Here is a 17171-nt window from a genome sequence, read left to right as displayed (position 1 = left end):
AACAGGGACTCTGCCTCAAAAAAAAAAAAAAAAAAAAAATACAGTTTGTGACCTGATGCAGTGGCTCATGCCTGTAATCCCAACACTTTGGGAGGCCGACGTGGGTGGATCACTTGAGGTCAGGAGTTCAAGACCAGCCTGGCCAACATGGAGAAACCCTGTTTCTACTAAAAATACAAAAATTAGCCAGGTATGGTGGCTCATACCTGTAATCCCAGCTACTCAGGAGGCTGAGGCAAGAGAATCACTTGAACCCAAGAGGCAGAGGTTGCAGTGAGCTGAGATCGCACCACTACACTCCAGCCTGGGCAACAGAGCAAGACTCCCCTTGACATTCTCCTCATCCTCCTCCCTTCCCCACCCACCTCTCAACAAATCCTCAGGCCCCTTTCCCATTTGGTGGACAAGTGGCCAATTGTCTCTGGGATCTTGACAGTATGAATATGAGACATTGTAAATGGTTGCCCAAAGACACTGGCAGGGTCAGCATGGCATCGTCATCTCTATATGCAAAGCACAATTGTCCCCAATGACCATTTCTTCTTTTTTTTTGAGACCGAGTCTCTATCACCAGGTTGGAGTGCAGTGGCACGATCTTGGCTCACTGCAATCTCCGCCACCCAGATTTTTTTTTTTTTTTTAAATATGGAATGCTTCACGAATTTGCGTGTCATCCTTGCGCAGGGGCCATGCTAATCTTCTCTGTATCGTTCCAATTTTAGTATATGTGCTGCCGAAGCGAGCACAACGCCACCCAGATTTAAGCAATTCTCCTGCCTCAGTCTCCCTAGTAGCTGGGACTAGAGGCACACGCCATCATGCCCAGCTAATTTTTTTTTTTTTTTTTCCGAGACCGAGATTCGTTCTTGTTACCCGGGCTGGAGTGCAATGGCACGATCTCGGCTCACCGCAACCTCCGCCTCCTGGGTTCAGGCAATTCTCCTGCCTCAGCCTCCCGAGTAGCTGGGATTACAGGCACACGCCACCATGCCTAGCTAATTTTTTGTATTTTTAGTAGAGACGGGGTTTCACTATGTTGGCCAGGATGGTCTCAATCTCCTTATCTCATGATCTGCCCGCCTTGGCCCCCCAAAGTGCTGGGATTACAGGCACGAGCCACTGCTCCCAGCCTGACCATTTCTTCTGAACCTCAAAGATCCTATCTTTATTAAGGATGACCAGCAAAGGAACTGAGCTGGAAGAGACCAGCAGGGAGAGGTTGCAATCTCCAAAAGAGATACACCAAGCAATCCAGGAAGCTGCTCACCACAGGACAGAGAGACAAGAAAGCTATCCCCAAAGGGCTGCTGGGCATACCCAGTCACCCCACAATGGGTGGGAGAGGGTGGACCAATAGGTAGAGGATTCTCAGCACAGAAGGAAACCAGAAGGCTTCAAGGAAGCTGGAGGAGGCCATGGGAGAGGGGAGTGGTGACATCCTGCTCAGCTAGTGAGGAGATCCGTGGACTCTGGGCAGGGGTCACCCTGGGTACCTTGAGCAAGTTACTTCATCTCTCTGAAACTCAGTTTCTTCATCTGTAAAATGGGCTAATCATCCCCCATTGTGTCGTTGTGACCATTACATGAGATAATGAAAATGACAAAATGCTTTACTTACCTGCACTGTCTTATGCAGTGTGTATTAAGATCTAGCACATAGTGAACACAGCAAAAACACCTTGTTATTATTGTGACAGGCAAATTTGTAAAGTTGCTCCAATTTTCTCATCCTTTCCACTTGCCTTTTCCTCTTTTATCCCCCTCATCAACCAGCACTGTGCTATTACCCCAAAACCTCCCTGCCCAAGGTACCTGTAGAGTCTTCCAGCCCAGAATAACCTTGGGAGGATGAGGTTGAGGTGTGAAGTGTGTGTGGTGGTGGTGGTGTGGTGGGGTCCTGTAAACCATCAGAACTTGCGTAAAAGTCTGGGTGGGTACTTGCATGATGCATTTTCTCTGGGCAAACAGTCATGGATTCTTTTTTTTTTTTTTTTTTTTTTTTTTTTTTGAGGCAGAGTTTCGCTCTTGTTACCTAGGCTGGAGTGCAATGGCGCAATCTCGGCTCACCGCAACCTTCGCCTCCTGGGTTCAGGCAATTCTCCTGCCTCAGCCTCCTGAGTAGCTGTTAATACAGGCATGCGCCAACATGCCCCGCTAATTTTTTTTTGTATTTTTAGTAGAGACAGGGTTTTACCATGTTGACCAGGATGGTCTTGATCTCTTGACCTCGTGATCCACCTACCTCGGCCTCCCAAAGTGCTGGGATTACAGGCGTGAGCCACCGCGCCAGACCCTGAGCTCTGCTCTTAACCTACAAGGACACGTTTCTCAATAGCTTAACTGGCTTTCAGAGCAAAGGACATGTAGCTTTGCTATTAAGAGTGACTGAAGCCGGGCGCGGTGGCTCAAGCCTGTAATCCCAGCACTTTGGGAGGCCGAGGCGGGTGGATCACGAGGTCAAGAGATCAAGACCATCCTGGTCAACATGGTGAAACCCCGTCTCTACTAAAAATACAAAAAATTAGCTGGGCATGGTGGTGCGTGCCTGTAATCCCAGCTACTCAGGAGGCTGAGGCAGGAGGATTGCCTGAACCCAGGAGGCAGAGGTTGCGGTGAGCCAAGATCGCGCCATTGCACTCCAGCCTGGGTAACAAGAGCGAAACTCCGTCTCAAAAAAAAAAAAGAAAGACATATGGGAGGCCGGGCGTGGTGGCTCACGCCTGTAATCCAAAACACTAAGGCCGGGCGCGGTGGCTCACGCCTGTAATCCCAGCACTTTGGGAGGCCGAGGCGGGTGGATCACGAGGTCAAGAGATCGAGACCATCCTGGTCAACACGGTGAAACCCGGTCTCTACTAAAAAAAAATACAAAAAACTAGCTGGGCGTGGTGGTGCGTGCCTGTAATCCCAGCTACTCAGGAGGCTGAGGCAGGAGGATTGCCTGAACCCAGGAGGCAGAGGTTGCGGTGAGCCAAGATCGCGCCATTGCACTCCAGCCTGGGTAACAAGAGCGAAACTCCGTCTCAAAAAAAAAAAGAAAGACATATGGGAGGCCGGGCGTGGTGGCTCACGCCTGTAATCCAAAACACTAAGGCCGGGCGCGGTGGCTCACGCCTGTAATCCCAGCACTTTGGGAGGCCGAGGCGGGTGGATCACGAGGTCAAGAGATCGAGACCATCCTGGTCAACACGGTGAAACCCGGTCTCTACTAAAAAAAAATACAAAAAACTAGCTGGGCGTGGTGGCGCGTGCCTGTAATCCCAGCTACTTAGGAGGCTGAGGCAGGAGAATTGCCTGAGCTCCAGCCTGGGTAACAAGAGCGAAACTCCATCTCAAAAAAAAAAAAAAAAAAAAAAAAAGAGTGACTGAAACCCTGCAAGTCAACATTTATCTAACTTAATTATCATCACTTAGCCACATCTCTTTCCTCAATGCCTGGCTAATTCTTGCAACCTCAAATATTGTACATTGAATTTACAAGTTCTGCTTCTCACTATTCTTTTAATTGTGGCAAAAAGTATATAACAAAGTTTACCACCTTAACTATTTTGAGTGTATAGTACAGTAGTGTTGTCAGTATGCATGTTGTTGTGCAGTAGCTCTTTAGAACGTTTTCATTTTGCAAAACTGAAATTTTATGCCCACTGAACAATTCCTTTTTTCCCCTCCCCCATCTCTGGCAACCATCATTCATTCTACTTTCTGTTTCTTTTCTTTTTTTTTTTTTTTGAGACGGAGTTTCGCTCTTGCTACCCAGGTTGCAGTGCAATGGCGCGATCTCGGCTCACCGCAACCTCCGCCTCCTGGGTTCAGGCAATTCTCCTGCCTCAGCCTCCTGAGTAGCTGGGATTACAGGCACGCGCCACCATGCCCAGCTAATTTTTTGTATTTTTGGTAGAGACGGGGTTTCACCATGTTGACCAGGACGGTCTCGATCTCTCGACCTCGTGATCCACCCGCCTCGACCTCCCAAAGTGCTGGGATTACAAGCTTGAGCCACCGCGCCCGGCCTCTACTTTCTGTTTCTAAGAGTTTGACTTCTTCAGATACCGCAGATAAGTGGAATCATGTAGCATTTGTCTTTTTTGACCAGCTTATTTCATTTAGTGTAATGTCCTCAAGGTTCATCTATGTTGCAGCATGCAATAGGATCACCTTTTTTTTTCTTAAGACTGAGTAGCCAGGGTGTGGTGGCTCGTGCCCGTAATCCCAGTACTTTGGGAGGCGGAGGCAGAGGCAGAGGCAGAGGCAGGGGCAGGGGCAGGGCAGATCACTTGAGGTCAGGAGTTGGAGACCAGCCTGTCCAACATGGTGAAACCCTGTCTCTACAATAAATACAAAAATTAGCCGAGAGTGGTGGCACATCCCTGTAATCCCAGCTACTCGGGATGCTGAAGCAGAAGAATCAATTGAACTTGGGAGGTGGAGGTTGTGTTGAGCTCAGATCATGCCACCGCACAAGACTCCATCTCAAAAAAAAAAAAAAAAAAAGATTAAGTAACACTTCATTGTATGCATATACCATTTTTACTACTTTTTAAAAAATCATGTTTGTTGCTCTGTGATTTATTTTGCTCGGTGTTTTTCCTAGTACGAAACATGAAGCTTGCTTTATCATGTACATTGAATTTACCACTCAGAAATCTTTCTAACTGAATAAGTAGAGAATCTGTAGACAAGAAAACAGATATATTTATTTCAGAGGTTTGGTAAACACAAAGGCTGGGCACAGTGGCTCACGTCTGTAATCCCAGCACTTTGGGAAGCCCAGATGGGTGGATCACCTGAGGTCAGGAATTGAGACCAGCCTGGCCAACATGGTGAAACCCGTCTCCACTAAAACTACAAAAATTAGCCCAGGCATGGTGGCACATGCCTATAGTCCCAGCTACTCAGGAGGCTGAGACGTGAGAATCATTTGAACCCAGGAGACGGAGGTCGCAGTGAGCTGAGATCTCACCAATGTACTCCAGCCCTGGAGACAGAGTGAGACTCTGTCTCAAACAAAACCAACCAAACAAAACAACAACAGAAAGGAAACAAAAAGAAAAAGATTTTAACAGGTATTTCCCCAAGTTTTCAAAGGATCCATTGAAAATAGGGCAAGTTTATAAAATAACTGACAATCTTTCATAATGTAAGTGATTTTATAAGGCATTTCATATTATCTGTCTTTAAGAAATATGACAAGAACAAAAATAAAAGTAGACACTGGACCTTTTCAGTTGACTGCTATAGAGCTTTTTATTTATGGAAATAATGTTTTCAAATAATGACGATATTGAATCACTTTATGCTCTTAATGGCTTTTTATATAACTCCTTTGAGCAGATGCAATTTGCAGGGGAGGGGTGCTATGACCCTCTGAAATTCTTTTTTTTTTTTTTTTTGAGACGGAGTTTCGCTCTTGTTACCCAGGCTGGAGTGCAATGGCGCGATCTCAGCTCACCGCAACCTCCGCCTCCTGGGTTCAGGCAATTCTCCTGCCTCAGCCCCCCGAGTAGCTGGGATTACAGGCACGCGCCACCATGCCCAGCTAATTTTCTGTATTTTTAGTAGAGACGGGGTTTCACCATGTTTGAGCAGGATGGTCTCGATCTCTTGACCTCGTGATCCACCCGCCTCGGCCTCCCAAAGTGCTGGGATTACAGGCTTGAGCCACCGCGCCCGGCGACCCTCTGAAATTCTTAAACAGAATATAAAACAATGTAAACAGAAATATTACAAAACAGAAATAAAAGCAACATTTGTGTTGGATTACCAAGTGTTCCTTTCACCAAGAGGATAATCCCTTTACCTAATGGAAATAAGGAAGAAACAAAGGCGGGTGTGGACCTTTTATGAAGGTGGAAATATGACCTTGGCTAAAGCAACTCGTGGCTCAGCCAATTTCTGCAGACCAGACCTGCAGAGGTTTCATTATCTGTTGCTGTCAAGGGGAAGCGCAACTCCATCTTATGAATGAAGAGTCAAACTCTGTAGAAAATTTGAAGAGATTTCTTCTGAGCCAAATATGAGTGACCATGGCGCATGACATAGCCCCAGGAGACCTGGAAAACATGAGCCCAGCGTTATCAGAGCACAACTTGTTTTTAGATTGTAGGTGAATTCAAAGATTTTCTGATTGGCAATTCATTGAATTTATCTAAAGGCCTGAAATCCATAGAACGGAGTGTCTGGGTTAAGATAAGGGGTAGTAAAGACAAGTTCTTATTATGCAGGTGAAGCCTTCAGGAAGTAAGCTTTAGAGATAATTGATTGTACATGTTTGTTATTCAATTTACAAAGATACCAGACTTGGCCAGGCTTGGTGGGCCACGCCTGTAATCCTAGCACTTTGGGAAGCGGAGGCGGGTGGATCAAGAGGTCAGGAATAGAGACCATCCTGGCCAACATGGTGAAACTCTGTCTGTACTAAAACACTAAAAATTAGCTGGGAGTGGTGGCATGCTCCTGTAGTCTCAGCTACTCCGGAGGCTGAGGCAGGGGGATCACTTGAACCTGGGAGGCAGAGGTTGCACTGAGCCGAGATCGCCCTGCACTACAGCCTGGTGACAGAGCAAGATTTTGTCTCAAAACAAACAAGCAAACAAACAAACAAACAAACCCCTGTCTCTACCAAAAATACAAAAATTAGCCAGGCGTGGTAGTGCCTGCCTATAATCCCAGCTACTCAGGAGACTAAGGCAGGAGAATCACTTGAGCCCTGGAGGTGGTGGTTGCAGTGAGCCAGGATCATGCCACCGCACTCCAGCCTGGGCAACAGAGCAAGACTTTGCCTCAAAACAAACCACAAAACAAAACAAAACAAAACAAAACAACAGGTGTCAGACTCCTAGCTAATTCTCTTGTGGGTCCAGAATAAGACCTGGAAAGGGAAAGGTATTCTCTATAGAACGTAGATTTTCCTCATCTGAGACAGCTTTGCAGGGGCATTTCAAAATAGGTCAAAGAAATATATTTTGGGGTAAAATACTTTGATTTCTCTCAGGGCCTGCCGTCATTCTTACTGCTACAAAAAGTCTATTCTGTCAGTGTTAAGGTCTTTGTTTTGGGGATTGTTTTTTTGAGACGGAGTCTTACTCTATTACCCAGGCTGGAGTACAGTGGTGCGATCTTGGCTCACTCCAACCTCTGCCTCTCAGGTTCAAGCGATTCTTGTGCTTCAGTCTCCTGAGCAGCTGGTATTACAGGTGTAAGCCACCACGCCCAGCTAATTTTTGTATTTTTAGTAGAGACGGGGTTTCACCATGTTGGTCAGACTGGGCCTTAAAGTCTCTGTTTTAGTGTTAATGTTGGTTAGCCCTGCCTGAATTCCAAAGGGAGGAAGGTATAAGGAGGCCTGTCGGCTGAGCACTATGGTTCACGCCTGTAATCCCAGCACTTTGGGAGGCCGAGGGAAGACCATCTGAGGTTAGGAGTTCGAGACGAGCCTGGCCAACATGGTGAAAAACCATCTCTACTAAAAGTACAAAAAATTAGCTAGGCATAATGGCTCGTGCCCGTAGTCCCAGCTAGACTTGGGAGGCTGAGACACGAGAATCGCTTGAACCCAGGAGGCAGAAGTTGCAGTGAGCCAAGATCATGCCACTGCACTCCAGCCCGGGTGACAGAGTGAGATACGCTCTCAAAAGGAGGCATGTCCAACTACCCATTCCCATGATGGCCTGAACTGGTATTTACTTGAGCATGCCCTTGGTCAAGAGGAGGGGTCCATTTGCTTGCTTGGGAGGGGCTTAGAATTTTCTTGTTAGTTTACATTCCTCAAAGCTCATTGCCTTCCAAAAGGTTGCACTCTGAAATTATTATCAACCCCGATCATTAAGCATGATATTAAGAACTACACATATGCTATTGGAATGGATTTATGTATCGGCCCTGTAGGAAAATATATATCTCACCTCACCTGATTTCCATTTACCTACTTTTCCCTTTTCCATCCTTGAGGCTCATGTTGTCTAAACGTTCAATAGTTTCAGCACAGTTTATATTTTATAAAAGCCCCCACTGGCTGCTGTGCAGAGAGCAGATGTGTGCCCCTGTGATGTAGGGAAGGTGTGGAGGTGTGGATCCAACTGCGGGGTTGGGGCCAGGGAAGGGGGAGATGGGGGGGGGGAAGGGAAAGTTGGGGGAGGGGAAGCACAGTCATCGGGGATGGAGACAAAGGAGACAGACGAGAGGAGGGAGAATGAAGAGCTGGGGAAGGGGCTTTGGATAAATACAGGGAAGTAAAGAATGGGACAACAGAAGGAGAGGATGAGGAGAGTGCCAGCACCACACGGAGGGCAACGGGAAAGAAGGAGACAGGCAATGCCGGAACAAAGTGGAAGGACAAAGAAACTAGAACATACAGAGGCTTGGAATAAAATTCAATTCATCCTAAAGTGTTCAGCGTTTTCATGAGGCCGTGATACAGAAATAGGAAGAGGCCCTTTATTTTCTTAGGAAGAGAACACAGACCGGAGATGGGAGAGGAATGGTAGGGAATTTTCCAAACAAAGAGAGGGTCTGTGAGGCCCCTACCCCCTGCTCACTGAAGCGTTCACACTGCAGCCCTGGACTCTCACAAAGAGGGTGAGCTCTATCCAGAGAGGGGAGGGATCTGGAACCCATGCCTGGTTTCCATCCCAGTTGAGGGCTGGAGAGTGAGACTGCAGAGCTGGGGTTCAGGCCACAGCCTGGTAGACAGGGTGGGCAGGAGGTCAGCAAGGCTTGGAGAAGATGGATATGTTCGGGTGGGGGAGGGGCCTGGTGCTGGGAGTGGGTTGTTTACAGAGAAGTGCCCCCAGGGACTTATCCAGGGTGATCCTTGGCCAGGGGGTCCTGAAGGGACTGGCACTGCATGCCTCGGGGATGCAGTATCAGGAAATCTGAGGCTCCCCAGCTTCCTGCTCTGGCCTTATCCTCTGGACATGCTCGTGGTGCCATAAGGAGACAGAAACATCAGCAAATTCAAATCAATGCTTCCAACTGTATCCCTGCTTCCTCCACTCCAGTCGGATTTCGAGATACTATAGCTATCCTTCTCCCCAAGCAAAAACAGTCCTAACTCTTGACGCCTTGCAGTTCAGGCCACAGTCTGGGTACCGGGTGGGTAGGAGTTGAGAAATGGCTCTCCTTCTTCACGATGGAAAGAAAAGGCCTTGGCTAGGGGACAGTGCTCAGGGATTCTGGCCACTCCAGTACCTTCCCCTATAGAGGCCACAGAAGGGCAGGGCGAGCCCCTGGAACAGAACAATGGAAGGAGGGCTCCCCTCTAACTTCTGACTGGTGCTGGTTGAGCGGCTGAGCAAACTAACCCACTGAGCTTGTTTCCTCACTGCAAAGTGGGTCGAATGACAGGGTCTGCTTTCGTAGCATGAAAGGTATGCAGTACTGCTGGGGTTTACAAGCGCTCAGAGAATGGCAGCAAGGCAAGTGAGAAATACAATTGATTCACTCCTTCATTGCACACATGGTTATTGAGTATCTACTATGTATGCAACAGGCACTGTGGATGCATCATTACACAAGCCAGATTCTCCATCTCCCCAGCAGGCATTTCCGTGTGTGTCTGTGTGTGGCGGGGAGGGGGCACAGCACAGAGTAAATAAGAAATAAAGTTATATAGCACAGCAGAAGGAATTTAGTTCTAGGAAGAACATAAAGCCAACGAGGGAGATAAGGAGGCGGGGGGTGGAATTTTAAATCAGCTGGAGCATGTGTATGAAAGACGTCAAGTGTTTCCCGTAGAGTTACTGCGTACTGGAGGGCTCATAGGGGTGTCTCGAATTGAGCTGCCTGCTCCTTCCAGATGCAGGGGTCTCACCAGGGTAGGTGAGAACGGGGTGAAAGGGAGGAATCTCGTGTGACTGGATGGATTCGTTCCTGATGTCCTCTGATTCCCTACGCGTCTTCAGTCCCGCTCTAACACCCTTCCTCAGGCGTCTAGGAAGGTGTGTGGAAGAGAGACACAAAAAGACTGAGCATCAAACTTTTTTGTTAGAAACATCGGTAAATGAAAATGGAATTACGATAAAAATAACAAAAGCAATAAACTCCTGACCTCAGTCACAATCACTTTAGTTAACACGCCAGCCCTAAAAACAAACACGAGTCCCAGAGACCGCAACCCCTCGGGCACCGCGGGGCCTGGAGGTCTGGGTGGGCGGCGCAGCCTCCCCTGGCGGCTGCCCCCGGGACCAAGCCCCTTGCAGGGCGAACCTCGTGCTCGCTCCGGCTCTCGCCGCGCGGCCTGCCCGGGGAAGGGGCGGGGCCCGCCTGGGCTCCTCCCACTCCAGGGCCCCTGGCTCTGGTTAAAGAGCCGCGCGGAAGCGGGCGCGGCGCACACCGCTAGTGGCGCGCGGAGGAGCGGCGCTTGGGGAAGCGGCCCACGTGTCTGTGCAGAGTCAAGCCCCGTGTTCCTCCCGCTCCTCACGCTTCCGCAGTCCAGAGCGCCCCCTCGGCCCCCCTGGTGTTCGCCCACCCCGGGCCGCCTCAGTGGGGCCCCACGCAGCTCCCAGCGCTCCGTGGGCCAGTTTGGCGGAGCAACTTTCTCCGGGGAGCGGCGCTTGCGGTGGGGACGGGGCACTGCGCATGCGGAGCTCCAAATTCAAACAGCTGTTTCCAGAGGCTGGCGGGCGGGCGGACTGGGAGCAGCTGGGGCTAGGGGAGGCTTTCTCTAGGAGGCGGCCGTTCAGGAGCCATGGTGGACCGAGGCCCTCTGCTCACCTCGGCCATCATCTTCTACCTGGCCATTGGGGCGGCGATCTTCGAAGTGCTGGAGGAGCCGCACTGGAAGGAGGCCAAGAAAAACTACTACACACAGAAGCTGCATCTGCTCAAGGAGTTCCCGTGCCTGGGTCAGGAGGGCCTGGACAAGATCCTAGAGGTCAGTAGCCGCTTGTAGCCCCATAGACCTGAAGCCAGCTTGAGCTTCAGGGGCGCTGAAATGAAGACCCCTTTACAGCTTTGGTTGACCCTCAGTCCCTGTGGAATGTTCAGGGGGTGACGAGAGAGCATGTCCCATCGTGGGTCAGGCTTCTAGGATCTGTCCCTCATCCGAGGAACACGGGGATCCCTCGGGCGCGGAGACTCTTTGGAACCTAGTTTGGCCGGAGATAAATTGGAGTTGATTCCCGGGTGAACTGGGCTCCGCTGTGTGGGTGTGACGGTACCTCCCTCCTTGGAAGGAGGCTGTGGGGCGGATAAAGGCGTTTATCTTTCCCTGGAGACGCTCCCGGAGTCCGGGAGCCGAGCCTGGTGCCATCCCCTCGTGTCTCCACCTCCTCTCTCCGGGGCCAGTGCCGCGCCTGCCAGGCTTCTCTTAAGGAACGTGAACCCGGCAGTCACGGGAGGGTCCCCCCGCCCGAGCCTGAGTAAAATCTTCCCGCCCCCAGCAGGGTTCCGGAGAGGAGCGGGGGGCTCTGTGGGGCCCGCACCCACGGGATGAGGGCTGATGCCTGGAATGCTGGGGACGCGCTCAGGCTTCCGGGAAGGCTTATCTCGCAGAGACATCCTTCAAGGGCTTGGAGTTAAACTTTGTGAAAGTAGCAGTTTGCACAAACGAATAAAACCGGCGTTGTCCCTTTGCGAGGGGTCCGGAGAATGTGTGCGGAATTGGGGTGGGCGGGGGACTTCCCTCCGTGCTGATTGGGAACCGCTTATCTTCTGGTGCACAGCCCTATGGGTGGCATTTACCTCACTTAGGATAAACGGGCTGCCCATTCTGTCTGGAGCCTTGGGGTCCTCTACCGCAGTTTCTTGAGGGCTCAGCTTCATCCACTAACCCTTCCTGGCCTGCTCCCCCAGTGGAACGACCAGGACCGTGGTAAAAGTTCTAGATCGCAGGTGGGAGTAGGGGTAGATTGTCCAAGGCGTTACATTGTTCTTAGGGTAAAAGAGGCCAGAAAGGAGGTCTGATGAGGAGCAACATTTAGTCTACAGCAGCACCCCAATACTATGAGCCTATCTAGCTGTCACTCATTTTCCCCATGTGAGAAATGGGAATGAGCCAATCGTCCTTATTTCTGCTGAGGACTGTTAGGTTGAAAGCATTTGAAAAACTTGAAAACCTTGTCCCCAGATCAATGGACATTCACACAGATGAGCATATAGGTGTTTGCTGGCAGCCGTGTGTGGGGAGACTTGTCTTTTAAGGAGGCCCGTGGAAGGGGAGTTGAGCAGGCTCAGTGTTGGATTTTAGTGGAGGGTCTCTTGCCCTGTAGCAGTTTCCCGGGGTAGAGGCAGGTGGGAGGTGATAGTGAGGAGGATGAACTTCAGAAGGTGGCTGATTGATTTACCCCCTTACAGCAAGATTCCTGGCATAAAGCATCCACACGGCTTCCTTCTGATTCGTGTCTACCCTAGGGAGGGGGTGTTGTGGGGAGGGGATCGATTTATGATTTCCCTTGAGGAAACAATTCCTCTGGAGAACAAGTTTTTGTTTAGTTTGTTCCAGGGCTTTGTTTAGAGGGGGAAGAGGGCAGGCAGGGAATGATAAAGCCTTGAGCTGCCCTCGAAGTGTTTCCATCTAAGCTGTTGCTCCACTACTGCAGGGGAAGGAAGGAAAGAATTCAAGGCTAAATGTGGGAAAATAAACTTCAAAACACAAGGAGAAGGGAAAGGGGGGGGGGGCGTCCAGGGGTTAGGCAGCCGGGTGCAGCTGGTGGTCGTAGCTTTGGAGGCTAGACTGCTTCCTGAAGGTATTTGAACAAGCAAAATGCCTCTTATTTAGTGATCCTATTAAATCTATCAACATTTACCTCCCACCCCCCAAAAAAAATAATGGGCAGGTGATTTTTAGAAAAAAGATTTGGGCATCAAGCCAGTCTGCTTTGGAGACAATTATAGATAAGTTCTTGAAGAAGGACAGCCCTGTCCGCATCCCCCGCAAAAAAACTCCCAAACCAACCCCAACTGGGTGAGTCCCCTCCAGTGACAGGAAAAAACCCAAGAAATCAAAATGGTCAAGTAGAAGCATTTGCTGGCATCAGTTTTAATCTGCAGAAATCTGCCTTGCTCTGCTTTCTGGTGACTTGGGGTACTGCCTCAGGCCTCAGGATATTGGTTTAAGGAAAAATGAAAACTCAAAAATCTTCTTTCCCATCTGGCTGCTTGGGCATTTTCCGCCTCCGGCTCTGTGTTTTTTTTTTTTTTTTTTTTTTTGAGACGGAGTTTTGCTCTTGTTACCCAGGCTGGAGTGCAATGGCGCGATCTCGGCTCACCGCAACCTCCACCTCCTGGGTTCAGGCAATTCTGCTACCTCAGCCTCCTGAGTAGCTGTGATTACAGGCACACGCCACCATGCCCAGCTAATTTTTAGTATTTTTAGTAGAGACGGGGTTTCACCATGTTGACCAGGATGGTCTCGATCTCTTGACCTCGTGATCCACCTGCCTCGGCCTCCCAAAGTGCTGGGGTTACAGGCTTGAGCCACCGCGCCCGGCCTGGCTCTGTGTTTTAGCTGGTTCTAAATCACCTTTGAATCATGAAGGAGACCCTGGCTAGGAATTCCTGGGGTAGGAGCAGGGGCGGGGCAAGGATTGCTGAGAGAGAAGGGGTGCAGTCTGGGTTGGGGTCTCTCTTACCCTGGAAGTCGTGTATGCTCTTTCAAATGTGTGAGAAAGGGAGTTAAATGAGCTTTCTTTAGAAATACTCCCCAGATTGTCAGGTACTTCCTCCCCTCTGCTGTGGCTGAAGGGAGGTGCAGGCTGACTTTCAAGTGCTCAGTGACCTGCCAGCCTGGGACCACGTGATCATCCTCTTTCCTGTCTTCAGAACCATCTTGAACGCTTGCTCTCAAACAAGATCTTTTTTGTGACTCATTCTCCCAATCTCCTCCTATTTGCAGAGACTCTCACAAGGGAAATTAACATTTATGGCACACCTACTCTGTGTTGGGCATGGTGGGTTCTATTATCCTTATTTTATGAGAGAGGGCACAGGCTGGTTTTGCCATCTGGCTCGGCCATTTACCCATCAAGCCATGTAACTTAACATTGCCTTCCTTTCCTCATCTGCAAAGTGAATGTTTGGTGAGGCTCCAGTAAAGTAGAAACATTAGGCAAGATGTCTATAAAAAGTCAACAGGTCTCCTGACCTTAGCATTTATTGAGGAAGGCAGCTTTACTTACCTGCCTTATTTCAGGTACGCTTTACAGTGTATATTCAAGTAAGCAAGCTGAAGCCCAGAGAAGTTAGAATGGCCACAGGGACACCACGGGAGGCACAGCCTGTGGGGGTGGGATGGGAGGGGGAACCAGACAGTCTGCCCCAGGAGCTTGGGCCTGTGAAGATTGTTGCTCTGCAACTGAGCTTAGGAAATTGGTTCAGCTGGACCCTCATGTGCTGGGAAATTCTACTTTCTATTTCCTCTAGCACAGGTAATGGCATACAGGCATCTCCTGTGTTGTTGCCTGGCTGACCCAGTACCTCTGTTACTGAAATAATACATCAGTCTACCCCTCTGTCCTTCTCATTTTGGAAGCCCCCAACCCCCACCCTACCAAAAACAAAGGGGTTGGGATTGAAGGGATGGAACGACAGCCTTTCTTAACCTTCTGCCTCTGGTGGGCAGTGATCAGAAGCAAGAAAGGATTTGAGAGCCCACCATGCCCCAGACACTTTGAATAAGCACTTTGATTCTTGAAGACCACCCCGTGAATGAGGAAAAGGTGATGTAACTTGTCTGGTATCACATAGAGCAGAGGTGGTTTCAAATCTAAGTTTCATACTTTAAAGTACCTGGAAATTAGCAAGCATTTGTTAGCATCCACCATGTGCCAGACACTGGGCAAGTGTCTGGTTATCTTGGAATACAAAGAATTGGGCCAGGCTCGGAGCCGCTGGAGAAAAGGTTACATAAACCCACTGGGAACAAGACAGTGGGTGTGGACTATCACGGAGGATTTCAGGAGGGTCTCTTAAGGAGGGGCTAGTCCAGCCTGAGAGGTCAGGGAGGGCTCTCAGGAGATGACCTCAAGCCAGAGTAGGGTCTTAGATTAGAAAGAGCAGCTGGGAACTAGGGAGGTCAAAGCTGCAGTGAGCCTGGATTTCGCCACTGCACTCCAGCCTGGGCGACAGAGCAAGACCTTGTCTCAAAAAAGAAAAGAAAAGGCCAGGCGTGGTGGCTCACGCCTGTAATCTCAGCCCTTTGGGAGGCCGAGGCAGGCAGATCACCTGAGGTCAGGAGTTCAAGACCAGCCTGGCCAACATGGTGAAACCCTGTCTTGTTAAAACACAAAGAAAGGAAGGAAGGAGGGAGGGAGGGAGGGAGGGAAGGAAGGAAGGAAAAGAAAAGAAAAAAAACCTAACTGAGAAAGGAAAGGAGAAGAGAGTCCTAACAGAAGGCGGTGACTTGCCCTTTCTCCTAGCCTGGGGAAGGCAGTCTGCAGGCTTCTCGCTGCTGCTCTCAAGAGTCCCTTGTCTCCTGGGGGTGGGGTAGGGTCACCCCAGTTCCTGCCCTCTGTCTGGCATCCCAGACCAAAGTCCGGGTTTTGCTAGCCTGCCCACTTAGCTGACCTGTTCCCGGAAGCTGCTTGGATCCCACTGGCCTCCTTCCTTCCTAAGCTCCAAGTGCTTTCGTGGGTTCTGAGGTTTTCCATGTGTTCCGCCTTTCATTTTCTGGACCCTTTGGACTGATACACACTCCAGTCCTAGTCGTAAGGCTAGTTCCAATGTTGAGGTTCTGACACGCTTAACACCAATCCTGCTCCCCAGATTTGAAACATAAAACCATGGAATATATGACAAAATTACATCTGACCGAAATGCCTAGAACAGGGTACGTTGAATTTTTTGGAAAGCTAAGGGTTAATATGAACACCCTCTTTGTCTTGGGCCTTGTCGGAAGTTGCAAAATGCACTGGTCCACTTAACAGCCTTTGTTAAGTAAAGGTAGCACAACCGCTCTTCTGGTTATGGAGGAGCTTGGAGGCCTCCACATCCTTGGGTCCAAGCTTGAGTTCTTACTGGCTAGGAGTGCAGAAGTGGAAAGTGGATAGGCTGGTTTTTTTGAGAGGAAATTGAAGAGGTCTCTCTCAATGGCTTGTTTCTTATTTATATTCCACTCAAAAGTTGAAGACAGCCAAAAAAAAAAAAAAGCCTTAGTCTGCCTTACTTAACTGCTCTGGTTAGTTTTTTAACAGGGAAAGTGAATTTTTATTAAATTGCTTTGAAAGGTTTACTAGAGCCCTTAGGATGATTACAGATGGCATAGTATTAGAGAATCATTGAGGGTGGAAATTAGCAAGTGTTGAAAGTTTCCAGTGGGGGTGGGGATGCAAGGGAGGTGATGATTGTTGCTTTTAAATATTTTCCTGGGGTTTTGCCCTATTTATAGTCTGGCGTTTGAAAGAAACACAATCCCCTGGTCTTGGATGCTGTGCTTGGCTGGCCCTGACCTCAGGCCAAAGGCTTTCATCTTGAACTTGGCTGTTTGCTGGCAGATTGGGCTCAGCCTCTGAACTGTGTGTGTGGCTGGGAGGGGTGGGAGGAGGGAGAGAGGAGCAAGGCTTTGGGGAGCAGAGGAGCCAGGCCCCTGAGCCAGTCTCTGTGCAAATTGGGATGCTATATTTGCATTGTGCTGCAAGAACAAGTAGCCAGAACTGGGGTGGTGCAGAGAAGTGAGGCAGGTGACCATAGGAAAGCACATGAAATAGGTTTGCCCCCTTCTAATATTCCTTTTAGGGAGTGGAGAAGATGGAAGTGAGTCTCTTTGAGATTTCATTGAGTCCCCAGTCCCCTTGCCTGTTCCATTCTTCCCAAGGGTGGTTGTACGTGGAGAGAGGAGGTGCTGCCCTCAGTAGGGATCTGTCTCCAGCTGCCACTGCAGGGCCTTAGTGGTGTTGCTGAAGCAATCACCATCCAAGCAGTATGTCTGATGGTTGGGGGGTGGCCTCTGAAGGCACACAATAGTTTGCTTAGAATAATGTGTTGTACATAGTAAATGCTCACTGTTAGCTGCCATTTCTGCTATGCCTAGATATTCCTGTGTTGCAATAGAGCGGTGTCTGCACAGGTGTGGTGTGCATCTAATTGGTATTGCAAAGAATCAGAAAGTTCTTCCAGAGCAGAGAGAATGTCAACTGAATTTTTTAAATGCAAAAAAAAACACAGACACATATAATTTGCCTTTTTAGCTACTTTTAAGAGCCCAGCTCAGTCGTGTTAAGTATATTTACAGTTATGAA

At 49.3% G+C, this 17171-nt stretch overlaps 1 protein-coding gene and 1 non-coding gene across 2 annotated transcripts in view; one reads left to right on the top strand and one right to left on the bottom strand.

Moving 5' to 3' along the window:
• Positions 1–639: 639 nt before the first annotated feature.
• Positions 640–746, bottom strand: LOC120363380 (U6 spliceosomal RNA). The gene has a single exon (XR_005578937.1). It is a non-coding gene; the product is annotated as a U6 spliceosomal RNA (small nuclear RNA).
• A 9573-nt stretch (positions 747–10319) lies between these two features.
• The window catches only part of KCNK5 (potassium two pore domain channel subfamily K member 5), a 39891-nt gene continuing 33039 nt past the window's right edge, over positions 10320–17171 (top strand). Inside the window, exon 1 of the mRNA XM_003923241.4 lies at positions 10320–10870. Within this exon, the coding sequence (XP_003923290.1) occupies positions 10685–10870 (186 nt within the window). The 5' untranslated portion in view covers positions 10320–10684. The remainder of the gene's footprint in view (positions 10871–17171) is intronic.

The sequence above is a fragment of the Saimiri boliviensis genome, chromosome 4, assembly GCF_048565385.1.
Source record: "Saimiri boliviensis isolate mSaiBol1 chromosome 4, mSaiBol1.pri, whole genome shotgun sequence".
NCBI classification, from domain to species: Eukaryota; Metazoa; Chordata; class Mammalia; order Primates; family Cebidae; genus Saimiri; species Saimiri boliviensis.
This window is presented reverse-complemented; position numbering and strand designations above follow the sequence as displayed.